The sequence below is a fragment of the Bos indicus genome, chromosome 7 (assembly GCF_029378745.1).
Source record: "Bos indicus isolate NIAB-ARS_2022 breed Sahiwal x Tharparkar chromosome 7, NIAB-ARS_B.indTharparkar_mat_pri_1.0, whole genome shotgun sequence".
NCBI classification, from domain to species: Eukaryota; Metazoa; Chordata; class Mammalia; order Artiodactyla; family Bovidae; genus Bos; species Bos indicus.
This window is the reverse complement of record NC_091766.1, coordinates 846,084-864,771: the sequence shown is the minus strand read 5'-3', so window position 1 is coordinate 864,771 and position 18,688 is coordinate 846,084. Positions and strand designations below refer to the sequence as shown.

Here is an 18,688-nt window from a genome sequence, read left to right as displayed (position 1 = left end):
ATATAAAAAAACGCAGGGCTTTCTATGCTATCTCCTGCAGGATCTCACCTCACCTCACCTCAGCAGATTGAGGAGTAACAGGGGAAACTGTGTAGAGACTTTACCCTGCAGTTCTGGTGTGCCCAAATCCTCCCACACAGACTTCTTGTGGTAATAGAAAAAAGCAAATTTTTTTTTTTTTAAACTGAGTTTGAATTTTATGTTGATCACTTCTACTATGTAATCTTGAGCAAGGTGAATTTTTTGGAGGCTGAATTTCCTCCTGGGTCAAATGTGAACAATAACTGCCAGTCTCTCAGAAGATGCTCATGAGGTATGAATGGGCTATCCCAGATAGCGCCTGGTGCAGGCAAACACCCCAGGGCTCTCGGGCACCCAGCCCCTCTCTGCAGGAGACTAGGAGCCTGCATCTCCATGTCAGCAGGGCTGGAACACTGGGTCAGAGAGCGATGCCCTCCCCAGCCCAACCCCTGTCCTCCTTCCTGTGGGTTTCCTGGGGTGTCTCCCACGCCTGCCCTCACTCAGGGGCCGGTGGAGGAGGGGGTTGGGCAGAGGGTGCTCACCAGGGCTCCTTCCAGGCATGTGGCATAGTTGTAGCCTCGCCCCATGACCAGAAGTGACCTTTGTGTGTAGAGCTCCAGGGCCAGGTCGTGGATCTTCTCATCCAGGGACAGTACCTCCTTGATCAGCTCTAAGTCAGGCACACAGCAGAGGGGGAGAGCCAGTCACACCAATTATAAAGCAAGATTCACAAAGAAAAGTCACGGTGTATAAGACAAGGCTTCCGAACTCACATCGGTTACACGCTTGTCTCCCTTGCATTAAAAAAAAATTAAATGCAGATTATAGGAAACAGCTTGTGTTATTGGCTAGGATTTTATTGTGATGGTGGTTCATATTTGTGCTCATATTTTCCTGAGCACAGAAGGTAAGCAGGGAAGTGTTATTTCTCGCTCCATTTTACAGGCAAGACAACAGAGGATCAGTGAGGCTAAACCTCCAGCTGGCCAGCCAGAGCTGACACTCCAGATTAATACCCCTCATCTGGCCATGTGCTGTGTCTGGAAAAAGCCTGTGTGAGATGGACCAGCACTTCTCAAACTCTTTGGTCTCAGGATTCCTTTATAATCTTAAAATTTATTGTGAATTTCTAAGAGCCTTTATTTTTGTGGGTTTTATCTATCAATATTTACCAGATTAGAAACTGAGAAAATTAGTTACTCACTCATTTATAAGTAACGATTTAAGCATGAAATTAAAACAAACAAACAAACAGTGAGCAGAGTGGCACTGTTTTACATTTCTGTAAATCCTTAATGCCTGATTTTTTCATAGAAGACAGATTCTCTTATCTGTTTCCTCACTCAATCCATTGCAATATGTTTTTTGGTTTAAGAAAATCTGGCCTCACAGATTTGTAGTTGGAGAACGAGTATTTAAATAACTTTTTCAAATAATTGTGAATGTCTTTGATATTACAACAAACTTAAGAAGTGACAATCTCTTAAAAGGGAGATCATATTAATAACAATTTCCTACTTTGTCAACTTAAAATGTATTAGTCTATTGTGTACTTACTTAAATGGATCTTTTACATGTGCATAATTTTGCAACACTGCATTGGCCATTTGCAAAATATTGGTTCACTGGGTTATTCAAATCTTCCAAAAATGGACACATGCATTACAAAATTTTTTTTTTTTTAAATAAGACTTGTTAAAATCACTGTGGGTTTATCAGAGATGTTTTTGAGTATTGGGAGGTCATCACACTCGAGCTGACAGCTACAAGTTTTCCAGATCCTGTTTTGGTTGAAAGCTCAAAGGTTATCATCGGCAATGGATACTATCATCAGCTTTTCTCGAAGTTTGGGGCTAACTCGGTTCACTTTTGAGAAAACGTCTGCCAAGTACCAACTCAGCTTGCTACTCAGTCAACCACAGGGTGCTTTCCTCTGGAACCACCATCAGACTTCAGGGTGCAGCAGAAGCACTTGCTACATACCTCCTATTTGTCACATAGAATACTAAAAAGTGTTACAATTTAGTAAGATTAATGCATTTTGCCACATAATCAGAGACATCCCTAAGTGAAGCTGTTGCATTTTGGTCATGAGAACGTTGTGCTGCCTCGGCCCTGAAGACTGCTAAGAGTACCAGTGGCGGCCACCAGGGCCACTGCAGGTGTCCACACAGTGAGGAGGCAAAGCGTCCTCTTATCATAAAAACCTCATTACTACAAAAATAGTTTACACTGAAAGGATCTTCTATGCCCCCAGGATCTTTGGGTCACATCTTGATAACTGCCCACTTACCAGAAGAGAGTCCTGTTCTTGCAGGACTATTACCTGGCTTAAAGTTAAAACACTTTTCTTGGTAATAAAGAAAATTTTAATAAAAATTTAATAAAAGAAAATTTTTTATTTCTTGTTAATAAAAGAAAACTTTTAGCATGTTGTCTTGGTCAGATTCAGACCCTGAGGCCTTGCATGGTTACCCAGTGGTTTTCCCTCACTGCCTTCTCTTTGCCCTTGGTTCCAGAAGAAACTCTAGTAAGACTGGGAATGGCTCCACCCAGAAGAGCCTTGGGGCCATTCACTCCTTGTGTGTTTCCTGAGCAACTACTGATTGTCTGCCCTGGCTGGACACCTGGAAACCAGCAGTGACTCTGACAGATAGGGTTGGTGCTCGCTAAGTTGACACGGCTGGGGAAGACAGGTCAATACACAGAAGAACAGGCAATTTCAAATCATGGCATGTGATATAAAGAAAAGAAATGGGCTCCTGTTTTATAGAGAGCTAAGCAGGGGATTGGGCTTCCTTGGTGGCTCAGTGGTAAAGATTCTGCCTGCAATGCAGGAGACCTGGTTCAATTGCTGGGTTGAGAAAATCCCCTGGAGGAGGGCATGGCAACCCACTCCAGTACTCTTGCCTGAAGAATTCCATGCACCAAGGAGCCTGGTAAGATACAATCCATGGGGTTGCACAGAGTTGGACATGACTGATTGACTAAGCAGCAGCAGCAGCAAGCAGGGATTAAGGCCCCTATTAGGGTTGCCAAGGAGGGTCTCAGGAGGTGATTTTTGAGCTAAGACTTGGGTGACAGGAGCTGTTTGTCATATGAAGAGCTGGAGGAAGAGGGTTTTGGTAGAAGAAAGAGCCAGGACAAATGTCTTCTGGTAAAAAGCGCTCAGCATTGCTTCAGACCAGAAGGTTGGTGAGGGAGGCCCCGGAGAGGAAAGGAGCTGGAAAGGGTCAGAGGCACAGGGGCCCAGCGTGCAGGGCTCCGCAGCCTGAGGACAAGTGTGGACTGGAATCTTGGCCCAGTGGGGGGCTGCTACAGGAGTTTAGCAGTAAGGAGAAGTTTTGAGGAGAAAGGAATGATTAACAGTATCATTTATGCAGAGAGTCAGGCAAAGGAGCAGCCAGGAACAGTCTACAGGATTTGACAATGTGCAGTTGAGCTCTGGAACATACCGGGTAGAGATTTCAGGCCATGGATGATCTCTCGCCTTCTGTTTTGCAGTGAAATGCGGTCTTCAGACATCATCAAACCAAACATCACCAAGGAGATGAACTGACTGGTGTAAGCCTGAGGACAGAACAGTGGTGCTGGCAGAACTCGGGCGATGTGCATGTGGTGACCACTCAAGATGAGACAGATCCCGGGGCTCCCCTCCAGGACCACCCACCCAGCAGAGGCCCTCCCGTGGGTGCCCACGCGGCTCCTACCTTGGTGCTGGCCACACCAATCTCCGGCCCTGCGTTGATGTGGACGCCGCAGTCCGTCTCTCGGGAGATGGAGCTGCCCACGGTGTTGGTGACGCCCACGGTCAGAGCTCGGCGGTCCTTGCAGTAGCGCAGTGCCAGGAGGGTGTCTGCAGTCTCCCCTGCCACACAGGTCCTTCTTTTCAGTTCATAGCTATGTGGCTCTGCCAGCCTTAACCTCCACCCCTGACTCATTTACTTCTGGCTCTCAGGCAGAAATTGGTGCCCAGACACAGTTTGTGTGTGCTTAGAATGGAAAATGTGTGCTCAATAATTTTTTCTAGTTGATTCTCTCTCTTTTTTAATGTAAGATGTTCTTTATTTAAGGGTTGCTAACGCCAGAGACACAATTAGCACTTAGATCTTGAAAAAAGGAGAATTCTTTAGTCTTAAAAGTAAATAGGAAATAAAACATTCGTGGGGATTTGGATTCAAAGTTTGAAATTAATTTATCACTTCTCATTTTACCGTTTAGTGTGAAGTGCATGTTCTAGGGATGTTAAAACCTTTCTCACGAAAATTGGTAAATTATTCAACTGGATGGGGCCTCCACATGGGGACCGCAACCACAGAGGCAGATGGGAATCACTTGATCACTTGGGTGTTTAGTAATGCAGTTAATGTGGTTTACTGTGATCATTTCTGTAATTAGAAGATGAAAGCTGATTCGTAAGTGGAACTAACTTGGAAGGAATTTATTAAAAGTTTGTGTGTGATTGAATGTTAAACAGAACATTTAAATTCCATAATTGAGGTTTTCATGAAAAATATGTGAGACATGTTTTTCTAAAAATGGCTTAAGACTCTCTTGTCCCTGGTCTTCTCTAATTTTTCTTGAATTGTAAGACAGAGTGGTTTATACTTACTCTTGTTATCTCACTTCCCATTTCCTATTTAACCCACTCTGTCTGGCCTTGTGCCCTGGTGGATTCTCAGATTCAAGATTTTGCTACTATTTATGTGACAAGTAGTTTCTCATCCACTGTCTCACTGAATTCTCATGACAACTCCTCCCTGATGGGAGGCATCATCTCCATTTCCCTTTTAGGATGAGGTGTTCAGAGACGGAGGAAATCAATGCTTCACTTGATCAAGGCCAATTAGCTGTGGGTGATGGAGTAGGCCTGGCTTGGGCCTGGCTCCCAGTATTCTTTTTTGGACTCTAAACGACCTCATTCAGAATGGGCTGAAATTTAATATTTAAAAAGCAAGAATGCTCCTAAATAGTGCTTCTCAAACAGATCTTGTTTTAAAGGAAAACATTTCTTGTAGCCTCCGAGTGTGGACTCAAATTATTTTTATTGAAAAAAAAAAATTTAAATAGGTTCATGAATAAACTGGCAAGAAGTCCCTGTTGGTAAGTCCTAAAGAACTCAAGTGAAATTAGACATGATGCAGAACATAAAATCAAACATTCAGTGTCCACACAGCCACCACTCTTGGCTCTGCTGCCCTGACTTTGTTCCAGTGCTGGCTGGAACTGCGGCCCACTGCTCCTCTCCTGTTTCCACTCAGACTTGCATCTAGCACAATGGGCCACATGGCCCTTTCTCAGCACCAGTGGGGGCCAGGGCTGGGAGCTGGAGACAGGTCTATATTCATCAGTGTCCCCATTTTTGATAGTTTAAAAAATTTTAATGTAAAGAGCTAAACAAAATGAAACTTTAACCCCCTTCTATGAAGTCACTCATAAGGTAAAACTGCATTATTTCCACATTAAATGCACCTCCATTCTTTGGTTAGTGGCTCCCACCAATTCACGAAACATTTTTAGGCTCTGACAGAATTATAAACCCAAAGGTAAGTGGCAACTGAAGTTAGAGGGCAGCACCTGGGAACGAGGTGGTCAGCTAGATAGTGGGTATGTCAGCATTAGTTTTTCTTAGCTTGTCACTGAAATGGAAATACTATTAAAAATTCAAACTGAAAACAGCATAAAAAGATACGAGGGCATTCTGTTAATGCTGCAGTTGTGATAATAACACTGGTGCTATATTTTTTCTTTTATCATTTATAGATACGTTTTGAAATATTTATGGATAAAATAACATGTTTGATATTGACTTTTAAATAACCTAATGAAAGGGAGAGGTTAAAGTGGCTTTGATAATACAAAATGGGTGAGGTATTTCATAACATAACTGCTTAGCCTAGGCGCTTCCTCATGTGTCTTTCTTCTATAAAGGTTTGGAATTCTGCATAGTTAAGTGTTATAAGAATTTTCCCAGAGCTCATGCATATGAGTTCCAAGCACATGGCTGTGGATCACCTCTCTGACCCCCTGTCCTGCCTTGAGCTGGAACAAACGCTCCAGAATGTTAGAAAGGCACCCAGACAGGGTTTCCTGAGCTGGGAGAGGGTAGTCTGGACTCTCTACATGTGAACAGTGTCTATGCCTCCTACTGCTGGATTGCTGGTGCCCAAACAGTTCTTAAAGGTACAATCAACCAGTAGCATGATGAAACTTTCCTCTAATTTAAACCCAGCACACATTTATGAGTACCTCAGTGAGGAGGCTCTTAAGTCCTGGACTTGGAAGGTCAGGAGAAGGAAAAACTTCGCTGCATGGCCCTCCTCATAAAATGGGACAGCAGTTGATGGCTCTGAGGGTTAAATGACCCTGTGCCTCAGAGCATGTGGCACACAATCTGTGTGCAGAGAATGTCGCTGGATGGAGGAGGCGAGGAGCTGTGTGGTGCCTCACCGAGAGGACAGAGCCCTGAGGTGAGCTACTGAAAACCACAACCCTTACCTGACTGGCTTATGAAAAAGCAAACGTCATCCCTGAACACAGGTGTGTTCCTGTCCAGAAAATCACTAGCAAGTTCAACCATCACGGGGAGCTCGGTCAGTTCCTCCAAAACTTGCCGCGTCTAAAGCCAACAAAAAAGGGAACCAAAGTCAGTTACGGACACTACAGGGACAAAGACAGCTGAGCTTCTAAGACACCACTGCGTACAGGTGGGCAGGGAAATTCAGGCATTCACACGCCAAACTGCAGGAGAAAGGGCTCCACGCCAGTTCTCATACTGGCTCATGGCAACGAATTTGGAAGCCCAGACACAGGACAGGATCTAAGACTCATCTTGCCCTAGCCGACACTGCCTCCCAGGCACTGTCGAGGGTCCAGCCTGTTGCACTTACGGCCACAGCGGCGTGGTAGCTGGTCCCACAGCCAATCACAATGAGCCGTCGGCATCGTCTGATCTCCTTCAAGTGGTCTTTCAAGCCACCCAGGAGCACTGCAGGACACACGCAGGGCATTAATGCTGACACAACACAGGGACCACGCATAGGCCTAGGGCTCGGATGAGGGATTACCTGTGTTGGTCTCAAAATTCACTCGACCTCTCATGGTATTGAAAACGGATTCTGGCTGTTCAAATATCTCCTTTTGCATAAATGCACTGAAGTTACCTGGTCAAACAAACATCAACAAGATGAGTCAATTTTAATTTTGTTACACTACCACTGCTTAGCTTTTAGTCAAGAAGAAAAGTTGTTATGCAGTCACAGGGACACGTATATAGGCCACTACAGATTACGAAGGGTATCTCCAGGTATTGTCCCATCTGAGACTCATGGTGATGAGTCAGGTCAGGCATGATTACTGTCTTCAGTGTGCATATCATACCCTGCAGCTTGAGGGAGGGAGGGATGTAAGCAACAGATGCGTGGCTGGCCTTCCTGGGCCATGCTCCTCTTAGCAAGGCCACAAGAAAGTACGATGCTTTACTTCCTACTACCCCCCTACTTAGGAAAGTGCACATGAAGCAAGTCTAAGGAAATAGACCACTTTTCAAAACCAAATACACTCCTAACTTCTGTATTGAAACAAAAAAGAAAAACACCTTTTGAAAAAGACCATTTTTCCAGGGCTCTGATCTGAATGAAACCAGATACTATCCCAGACCTCCTAACAGGTGTTATGCCTGATGCCTGTCAACAGGTGTGCAGACGGGCTGGGAGTGCCCTCTGTGACAAACAGATGCATGATGTCCAGCATTGCAGCGTCTCTGAATGCTGCCCTCCGCAGAGGACTTGTAGAAAGAGGGACATGAAGCAAACAGAGCAAGTGAGGATAGGTAGGGGCCGCTGCAGATACAGATCAGGGAAGGGCTCTCTGAGGGAGTGACGTTTCACGGGAAATGATTAAAAGAAGCTGGTCCTGTGAGAAGCTGAGTGAGTACCCCCGGCAGGTAAGTAAGCATTCAACTTGTCTGAGCAACGGTGAGGAGGGCGGGATGGGCAGACAGAGGCATAGTGAGAAAGGGTTGCATGAGGTGGTGCCCGGCTGGGTGTGGGTGGTTGTGGGCTGTTGCTGGGAGGGTTTTATTCAAGGAGCAGTGGGAAGCCATCGGAGGGCTTTATGCAGCAGGATAAGAGGGTATGATTCACGCTCTTAAAAGTTTACCCCGGTGGCCCTGTGGAGAAGAGTGTGCAGGAAGACCAGTGTGGGTGCAGGAAGACGGGCTCCCCTGGCAAGGAGAGAGTAGTCCACAGTCTCCTGTTACTGCAGGCCTGTAGGAATGTGTCCTAGAGAGTTCTAAAGGGAGGTAGTTGATGGACTGGGGTCAGATCAAGCAGGAAGACCTGGTACCTGAACACAGTCAGAAGTTCCCTTTGGAGTAGCCAGGCCAGGCACCCCACAATCCTGAGCTGCATGAACCACAGACCACCTGCAGCCCCACCCCAGTGCTTAGGGCAGGCAGGAAGGCTGTGGTGCCCACCCTGGATAGGGAAGAGAGTCTCCCTCACAGAGTACATGCCCCTGAGGTTGCTGCACAGGGACTCTCAAAAGACACTTGCCTTTCATGATTTGCTGCAATTCCATCTGCAAGGTCTGGATGGCTCGAGATGGGTCATCACTAGCCAAACGCTTGACCCGGTGAATAGAGAGTTTCCCATCAGCCACTGCGGCAATGTCATCATCCTCAAGGAAGATGACCCGGTTGGTGTGCTCTATGATAGCACTGGAGCAAGGAAAAAATGGGTGTCAGAGACAGGGCCCACCCTTGACACTTACTCACTGCGTCTCAACTGTGGGTCCGTATCAGTAGCACTGAATTGCACTTTACGATATGCCATATTTACACTAATTCATAGCTCCCGCCCCTTAAGCCAGACCCAGACATCAAATCATCTGTAAACCTTTTGGCTTATAGCTCTAAAAGATAAGAATTATTTTGTAATCCTACTCAAATACCATTATCACGTCTAAGAGTAATAGTTATTCCTCCATATCATCAAATATCCAGTATGTTCAAATTTCCCCAATAATCTCATAGATGTCCATTTATAATTGTTTTCTTCAAACCAGGATCCAAACAACGTCAACTTTGGAGAATGTTCAAGAACTAACACATTATTCTGAATCATAAAGGGAAAGTATGAACATTTATCTTGCCTTTCCAAATGATCTATCTTTCAGAATAACCACATTTTAAGAAGGCAAGTTTCTCTTTATAGGGGGGAAACACAGCTAATAAAGAAGGACTGACAGAATTATAATAATCAACCTATGAACTTATAATTGTTAATAGCCCTAATCAAGGTCTATCAGTGGCTACTGACACGAAGAGATGAAAATCTGAGAGCTGCTTTATAATGGATGAAAGAGGCCGGTGATGCGGATTTTAACAAGACTACAAAAAGACAATGAAACTTAGTGCCTTCTGATGGAAGTACACACTACCTATTCAATAGTCTTGCCAAAAAAAAAAAATCAAACCTGATGATCAAGCTTCTAGATACCTGTAAACTCCTGTTTGCAGGAAATACAGAAGAACATGGAGGAGGCACACAACAAAATCCATTTAGAGGAAAACTCATTCGGACAAATGACTTCTCTTATACACACATACACATGCATGCAAGCAAAGGGGGGGAACTTAAAGGTAACTATAAGATCTATCCATTAATGAAATGTGCAGTCACTGTGTTTATTTTTAAACTAACTTTCTCTGTGTGGAAAGTAATATAAGATCTATCCATTAATGAAATGTGCAGTCACTGTGTTTATTTTCAAACTAACTTTCTCTGTGTGGAAAGTAATAATGATTTTTCCCTTGAGATGGTAAATGAAAAAGAAAGGTAATCAACAGTACAGGTGGTACACAGATACGGCAAAAGCCATGAAGGCGGGCTTTCCTGGTGGTTCAGACAGTAAAGAATTTGCCTGCAAATGCAGGAGAGCCCTGGGTCAGGAAGATCCCCTGGAGAAGGGAATGGCTACTCACTCCAGTATTCCTGCCTGGAGAATTCCATGGACAGTCTAGCCTGGCAGGCTATAGTCCATGGGGTTGCAAAGAGTTAGACATGACTGAGCGACTAACACTTAACACTATGAAGGTGGTACTTGAAGGACCATGAGAGAAAAAAACACTCATGCCACCAAGTGCTACACAATATGTACCCTGTGCAGAAAAATGAGCACTTAAAACTTCTGGTGCAAAGTTAAAAAGAGAAAACAATCAAGTTTATGGCTCTAAGAGAGGCATTTCCAGATCCTAGTGAAGAAAGATAAAGTAGTATGGAAAGCCCTTGCACTAGAAAAAATATTTTAAACAATATATGTTCTTTGAATAAAAAGCAGAAAACACAGTCAACAAGAGGAAGAAGTAAAAATGGCCTGATTCAATCTCCAATAAAGAAATACTGCTTACACTGTACTTTCCTTCAGACAGGGCTTAATATGTGTGTTTGATTTACGTGTGCATATAATCTGCATGTTTAAATATAATCATTGTTTTAATTTACAGAATGGATAGGGAGTCATCAAGATTATAGGTCCAGGAGTTAGACCTGAGGTGGAGTCCTCATCCCTGTCTCTTACCAGCCTGTGGCCTTGGACAGCACAGACATGACCCCTCTAAGCCCGTCCTGGGCTCCTCAACTTCAAAATGGAAGGTGACCACTGTGTCTTCTCCAGAGGCCTGTCGTGACGACTGCATGGGAGAGTCTTGGTAAAGCCCTCTGCACAGTGTCCAGCTGTAAGTGCACAGTGCTTGCTGGTCACTGTTGTCACGAGAGCACCACAGCATGCTTTCATATATGAGAGGGTCACCTCCGCCACTCTTATTTTCCAATATGTACTTTTTCATCTATACACAGTACACTGTAGAATCACTTTTTTAAGTTCCAAAAACGTACACAAACAAAAGAATGTCAGAGATTTAACGACAGCATTGAATTTACAGATTAATTTAAGAAGAGTCAATTTCTTTAAAAATAATTTTAAATTATTAAATTAACTGTAAACCAATTAATGTCTTCATAATAATATTAAGCCTTCCTACCAAGGAATGTGGTAATCTCTCCCTTTATTCAAATCTCTTCTTGTTTTTCATGGTAAGTTTTTGCAGTCTTTTCCAAATAGGTTCTGAATTATTTTTATTTAAATTTATTTTAGGGCTGCCCTGGTAGCTCAGCTGGTAAAGAATCCGCCTGCAATGCAGGAGACCCCAGTTCAATTCCTGGGTCAGGAAGAACTGCTGGAAAAGGGATAGGCTACTCACTCCAGTATTCTTGGGCTTTCCTGGTGGTTCAGACGGTAAAGAATCCACCTGCAACGTGGGAGACCTGGGTTCGATTCCTGGGTTGGGAAGATCTCCTGGAGAAGGGAACGGCTACCCACTGCAGTATTCTGGCCTGGAGAATTCCATGGACTGTATCGTCCATGGAGTTGCAAAGAGTCGGACATGACTTTCCTACCAAGGAATGTGGAATCTCTCCCTGTGTTCAGCTCTCGTTTCTTATGGTAAACTTTTGCAGTCTTCTCCAAACAGATTCTGAATTATTTTTATTTAAATTTATTTTAAGGGAGTACAACTTTTTTTTTTTTTCCAGCCGTGGTAAATAGATTACTTTTTTCCATTCAACAAAGGTTTGCTGAGAGCCAGCCATACCAGTCACTTATGGAGACATGAGTGGGGGACAGGGTTGATGTGGTCCCCTAATACCCATCTCATTGAGCTGACAGCAAAGTGGCTACTGCTGGGATGTCAAGTTTCCACATCTTTATATTCTGAAGAGCCATGAGTATTACTTCTGACAGCCTTTCAGGTGGGTTTTATATAATCATACAAAAGTGTATAATCATATTGCCTATAAATAATTGCTTACTCTTGCATGTACTTATGGCTTTTCTTTTTGAGAAACATCTACCATACTTCAATGAATATAAGGTAATATTGATCTTAAGGTTGTGATTATTTTATGTACTTCTAAAAAATTAAAACTATCAGATCAGATCAGATCAGTCACTCAGTCGTGTCCGACTCTTTGTGACCCCATGAATTGCAGCACGCCAGGCCTCCCTGTCCATCACCAACTCCTGGAGTTCACTCAGACTCACGTCCATCGAGTCAGTGATGCCATCCAGCCATCTCATCCTCTGTCGTCCCCTTCTCCTCCTGCCCCCAATCCCACCCAGCATCAGAGTCTTTTCCAATGAGTCAACTCTTCGCATGAGGTGGCCAAAGTACTGGAGTTTCAGCTTTAGCATCAGTCCTTCCAAAGGAATCTCAGGGCTGATCTCCTACAGAATGGACTGGTTGGATCTCCTTGCACTATAGCAAATTATAATTGTAAGATGCTACTCGTAGATACTGGGCTTCCCTTGTGGCTCAGCTGGTAAAGAATCCGCCTGCAATGTGGGAGACCTGGGTTCGATTCCTGGGTAGGGAAGATCCCCTGAAGAAGGGAAAGGCTACCCACTCCAGTATCCTGGCCTGGAGAATTCCATGGGGATAGTCCATGGGGTCGCAGAGTCGGACACGACTGAGCGACTTTCACTTTCACTTGTAGATACTAAAATCTATGAGATAACTATATGTCTTAGAACCATTGAAATATTAGTTTCTCATTGAAATGGTGCACTAAGAAACACAGTTTGGGAACTGCTGCCCTTTCCTAACCAGCATTAAGTACAATGCTGGCTGGGGCTGAAATAGGCCTTGCCGCCTGGGCTGCAGCTGCTGTTACTTCACGTTTCCCAGGAGGCCTCACCTGGTGTCCTTCTGCTTCGCATCAAGGCCCTACCAGAGGGTGGTGGGAAAAAAGGCATAATAAAGATTTAGATAAAGGAGGTGGTGGTTTATGATGGTTTTCTAGGGCTTCCCTGGTGGCTCAGCTGGTAAAGAATCTGCCTGCAATGCAGGAGACCCAGTTTGATTCCTGGATTGGGAAGATCCCCTGGAGGAGGGCATGGCAACCCACTCCAGTGTTCTTGCCTGGAGCATCCGCATGGACAGAGGAGCCTGGCAGGCTACAGTCCATGGACTTGCAAAGAGTCGGACATGACTGAGCGACTAAGCGCACATGATGGTTTTCTATTTCAACCAGCAGGAAAGTGCTGTTGTCTTTTCTGAGTGTATTTGTGTGTATCCATTTTGGGGATACACTAAGATGGGCATGAAGCGTACTTTCTCAAGTTTCAGAATTACTGTTTGGTGTACTGATGAGAACATGGACTTTGGGATCCTTTGGGCCAGAACCCTCAATCTTGGCTCTTTTATGAATGGTCAGACGCTGGTAAAGGCAGGCAAGGTTCAGGAAGGACCGAAGGTCTGGAGACACTTGCCCCATCTAAAGGGAGCAGCCTTTGAATGGCCCCAGGAAGGACTGGAGGGAGCTGTCTGGTGTGCTCAAATCTGCTGGTTTTCCAGGAAAGTTAGATGTTTAGATTTTTATGGAAAATTTCCCAGTTTTACAATGATGGCAACTAATTCAATTATTCCGTACAGCCCCACATGTTGTTAGATCAGTGGGCTTCGCCTTTGGCCAGCAGGGGTGCTGATGCCAGCCAGGCCAAAAGTGGTCACTGGACGAGGACTCCCTCGGGAGGGCCATCACCTCTTCCCCTTGCTGAGCCTTGAGAAAACAGCTCAAGTCCGGGGTAAGTAAGAAAGGAGGGTGTTCAGCCAGTCTTTCTTGATTACATCATCCTTGGAAAGAAAGGATGGCACCCCACTCCAGTACTTCTGCCTGGAAAATCCCATGGATGGAGGAGCCTGGTAGGCTGCAGTCCATGGGGTCGCTGAGGGTCGGACACACCTGAGTGACTTCACTTTCACTCTTCACTTTCATGCATTGGAGAAGGAAATGGCAACCCACTCCAATGTTCTTGCCTGGAGAATCCCAGGGACGGGAAAGTCTGGTGGGCTGCCTTCTATGGGGTCACACAGAGTCGGACACGACTGAAGTGACTTAGCAGCAGCAGGAAAGAAAGGAAACAAGGTCTAGCTACCTTGCATCAGAAGCAAAAAAGAATTCCACTGCTTTATTGCCCACAGCGTGAAGGCAGGTCGAGCTGTCCAGCCTCTTCATCCTTGTTTTACAGATATTCTTCACATTCTCAATATTGCCTAGAAAATGAACGGAAGGATCACAAATCCTGTTCAAACTATTTCCTCTGAACAACAGGAAGAAGCCAGTTTCCCCTTTGAATACGTGTGCAGAAATGTGCAAGTTTTAGCTTTGTCTGTATCAGCCAAATTGTGTAAAAGATCTCCAAATAGGAAGAGCTCTGAATTGACTGCTAACAAAACAAACCAAATCAACACTCAAATCAGGACATGGTTGCCTTTATGGTAACAGAACCACATGCGGCTCCCGTGGCTTGTGTGCAAATTTGAAAATATACATGATAAAAAGCTTTTGAAAACATGGAGACAAGTCTCAGTTGCATGAAAACCGTTTGGACCTGGTCCCAGCAGAGTGAAGGGACGCATCCTGCCTCTGAGGGGAGCTGCTGCCTTCGGAACAGTGTCGTGCTGCTCAAATCCTTCTCAAGAAACTTACGTGTCCTATATAAGACAGGGATCTGTTCTGTGGAGAGTTTGTATTTGCTCCTTACTCCGATGAGTAGGGGACTGCCTCTCCTGTAAGGATAAGAGGGAACTGAATTACCTATTGCCTTGACACTCTGGGCTGGGCTGGGTGTCCTCTGAACATGAGATGGTATCCACATCAAGCCCCCTTCCTAGGGCAAAGTAACCCCAGGACATCCCAAAGATTGTCCCAGAAGTTATAGAACCACTAATTATAGATAATTTACAAAAATAAAGCTTTATTGCTTCTTCACACTACCTTCTTCTGCATTCAAAATAGTAACATCATGATAATAGATTTTATTTTATTTTATTTTTTTTTTTGATAATAGATTTTAAAAGGAGTTTCAAAATGTGGCAGGGACCAACTAGCATTTTATAATTCTATAATTTGAAAGACTTAAATTCCAAATGGCAGTTTAGTTCCTGATCCAGAAAAAATAAAATTATAGTACATTCACACAATGTCCTGCCTTGATATTGTGATGGTCTGGGCCACAGGTACATTCTCCATGGCTCCCCGATACCTTCAGCAGGAAGCCTGCAACCACAGGGCACCCTAGATCCTACAGATCTGAGCCTCTGCCCACCTCCCAACTCCCCACCAGCTCTTGGGGTTCACGGGGTAGTGTCCAAACAACCTTGTTCGCTGCTGTCACCCATGCCTGGCACATAGAAGGTGTCAGTAAGTACCCACTGAGACTAGAGGAGCCTTAAGTCCCACCAGTGCCCCTCCCTGTCACCACCCTGGCATAACTGCAGATCCCTCACTCGAGGCTCTGAGCTTTTTGCTCACTCTGGTTTCTCGGCCTGCCTTACCCAGGCCAACACCTGCTTCCCCTTGGGCCCCCTGTGCACTGCCTCCCAGCCCCCATCACAGAGAACGACATTCTCAGCCCAGCTCTGTCCTCCTGCATAACTGTCCCATCCTTAAGGGTCTGGTGGCCCTGAGTCCCCAGCTCAGCACACAGTAAGTGTCCACAAATATTGGTTGGAGTGATGGATAGATGAATGGGTAGATGGTCAGATTGACTGTGGATGGACAGAAGGGACGAACAGATGAACGGGTAGATAGACAAATGGTGGATGCACAGGTGGGTGGTTACATGACGGCACTCACACACCCGCTTGTGTGACCCACACAGTACTGGGGGCCGCACAGCACAGGGCTCTGACAGAAGGACGTGTGGGCTGACCCAGGCTTCTCAGCTGACTCTTGGGTCACACCCGGCGTGAAGGTGATGAAGTTTAAGCTCCTGGCTTTCAAGGCCTCTTCTTTACTGGACTCAAATCAACATTCATTTGTGTTCCTGATTTCATGTTCATAATTTTACATACTTTTTCTAAAGGGAATTTCTGAAACTGACCTGAAACCTGGATCTGCCCTCGCTATACAATTTTTAGTTTGAATTTGTTGTCAATTCCTAAAAAAAATCTAGAGATTTCAAATAAATATCCAATTTTCTAGTTTCTCTTTTAATTACATCAGAAATTCCAGCCACGGCTGTCCCTTAGTCCCTTCCACTCTGCCAGAAGCCCTGCTCCTACCTTGTGCCTCAAGCTAAGTGATTTTATTTATTTGTAACTGGAAATGTCAGTGTATTCCGCCTTACCTTGTGGCCACGGCTTCTCCAGGGTAGTGGATGCTCTTGAAAACCAAGGCAAATGCGCCTTCCTGAAAAGACAAGAAAGGAGAGTGAAGAACAACTTACTCTGGCTAAGCTAGGCTGCTGCAGCCCTGTCAGTCCACGAGTCCAGACAGCTCTCCTGGGGCCTCTTCACTGCAGGCGGTCCTGGGGTCACTCACTCAGGGTACTGAATACAGGACGGCATGTGCACAGGGATATTAGGAAGGGAAAGAGAAACCGACCATACCACAATCAAGTGCCAAAGACCGGAACTTGTGGATTTCATCGTGAGCAATACGAATCACCCTGTCCAGGCCCAGAAGGAACAGTTTCTGGCTCTGTGATGAGCTGTGTGGACTGAGCAGCCAGAACCTCAGGAAATGAGAACTGCAGCCAGGGGTGCTGCCCTGGGCCTCAGGGACTGTACCTCCTCAGGGAGCAATCATGAGGATTAAAGGGGCTAAACTAGGACCTACGTTTAGCTCAACACACGTTAGTACCTGGGTTCAAATTCTGGGTTCTCCCCTAAACTGGGCAATCGTTTCAGCCTTCTTTGTGCCTCATGGCTATCTTGTGCGGTTTCTGTGAGCCAAAGCGTTTTAAGTGCCTAGAACAGTGCCTGACGTACGGAAGCATGAGTTGTTATAATTATTATTTCTTTGGCGATAACGACTCTGTGTCTTACCTTGTTGGTTTGTGCAAACCAGAATTAGAATATAGCTCTCCTAACTCAAGACTCCAAACATTCTCCCTATTTAAAGCCTCGATGCAAAACTCTCTCCTACATTCTGACCATCCATACTAACCAGGCCCCTACTTGACTTTATGTACAGCCAGCTATCAGTCTGGATTTCTAAGACTTGGGAACCTGGGCAGACCCAAGGTCTCGTGCTATGGCCAGTGTGCCAGAGATATCCCAGGGCCAGCAACTCTAGGCCTCTAAGGGTCTTTCAAACTGCCCCAAATGAAGGGGGTTTAGACAGAATCTGAGGAGCCTGATATTCACCCTGCTGGTTTTGTCAACAATGAAGTAGGACTGAACAGAAAAGTTCTTCCCAGTCTCTGCCAAAAAGAGCTCTGTGTTGCTATGGGTACACTGCTGACATTTAAAAGGGCCACCACTGGGATGCATTCCCAAAATTTAAAATTACAAATGGAAAGGAGGAAATACTCTGCTGCAAACTAAACTGGTTCACTGTGCATTAGTTATGGGACAGGCTTTTATTTATAAATTAAGGTCCCCTAAGACAGGAGTCATAGGACAAAGGGTTTAACAGTAGACTTACTTAAAAAAAAAAAAAGATGGAAAAGACCAATGGGTCACATGTTTTAAACTGCAGTGTTTGTACCCAAAGAAGCCTCTGACCCCAGATGTTCTAGACTCTTGGCCCTGAACACTGTCTCCAAACTGCCCCCATCTTGGGGGAGCTATGGATGGCAGCGATGCTCAGAGGGTGGACTCTAGCAAGTCTGGAGGCCTCTCCTACTCCCTCCACCATCCCACGAGGGTCTACTCTACCCCCTCCTCCAAGGAGGGGTCTCTCCTGGGCAGTTCCCCCACCAAAACCTCAGAACTCCTCCCATATCTATAAGGATGCAACCTTTTAAGGCCAGACACTGTAGATAAGCCATCTTTAATCCTCAGGTACCTGGTGCGGGTTTGCCTAATAAATGCTGATGAAAACTGAAAAGGAATGAAGGGAGGATTTAGATAAGTGAGAACTGTAACTTACCAGCTGCTGAATGACTCTCTCCACCAGTGTTGAAAATGTAATGTCCTCGGTTTCTCTGTTGTCGAACACATATTTAATCAGCTTGGCAATGGTTTCTGTATCTGTTTCTGACTCAAACTCATAGCCTTTGCTTTCCTGGAATATTTGGTTAGACAACTGTCAGATAACGGTCATTGTGCAATGCTGGCCTGGCCGGCTCCCTCTCCTCCCTTATGACTTGTCCTTGGAGTGACATAAGGCGAGAACAAGGAAAACAGGGAAGGGATGAGAAATGTCTGCCTGAATCCCACAGCCTAACACAGCTGAGTCACTGTAGTCCTCCCTGAGATCATCCAGCCTCAGAAGCTCGTCCTTGCAATTAATCTGGACATTGCAAAGAATGTAGCAATCAAAATGATCAAATACGTTGAGTCAAATCCACCACCTCCCAACCAATACCACAACCTCTTCATACTTGAAACGCTTGCGTCTGTCTTCCCACCCTGCATTCCATTTGGTGTATGAGTCGGTATGTTATTTAGTGAATACACTTTGTTCTTTAGATTCTGCTGTGAATCTGAAACAACCTTTGAGGTAAATGAAAACGCCCTTCTCTCTCCTCCAGCGAGATCTGGGAAGGAGGCTGAGCTAGGGATAAGGTCTGTGCCCAGTGTGGTGATGTGGCCAAGAGTGGATGGCAATTCGCCCCTGCCTTTTTTTCCAGCAGGAAATAAGCTGGTTGGAAAGTT

The 18,688-nt window shown here is 45.1% G+C and overlaps 1 protein-coding gene across 2 annotated transcripts in view; it reads right to left on the bottom strand.

Annotated features, from left to right (window-relative positions):
- GFPT2 (glutamine-fructose-6-phosphate transaminase 2) overlaps positions 1-18,688 on the bottom strand; it is a 45,698-nt gene that overhangs the window by 5,069 nt on the left and 21,941 nt on the right. For both annotated transcript variants that reach the window (XM_070792311.1, XM_070792312.1), the window contains exons 6-16: positions 17,961-18,095; positions 16,213-16,274; positions 14,571-14,650; positions 14,017-14,134; positions 8,577-8,740; positions 7,089-7,184; positions 6,912-7,009; positions 6,520-6,640; positions 3,732-3,889; positions 3,477-3,591; positions 564-691 (exon numbers count right to left, since the gene is read on the bottom strand). In XM_070792311.1, the coding sequence (XP_070648412.1) occupies positions 564-691; positions 3,477-3,591; positions 3,732-3,889; positions 6,520-6,640; positions 6,912-7,009; positions 7,089-7,184; positions 8,577-8,740; positions 14,017-14,134; positions 14,571-14,650; positions 16,213-16,274; positions 17,961-18,095 (1,275 nt within the window). The remainder of the gene's footprint in view (positions 1-563; positions 692-3,476; positions 3,592-3,731; positions 3,890-6,519; positions 6,641-6,911; positions 7,010-7,088; positions 7,185-8,576; positions 8,741-14,016; positions 14,135-14,570; positions 14,651-16,212; positions 16,275-17,960; positions 18,096-18,688) is intronic.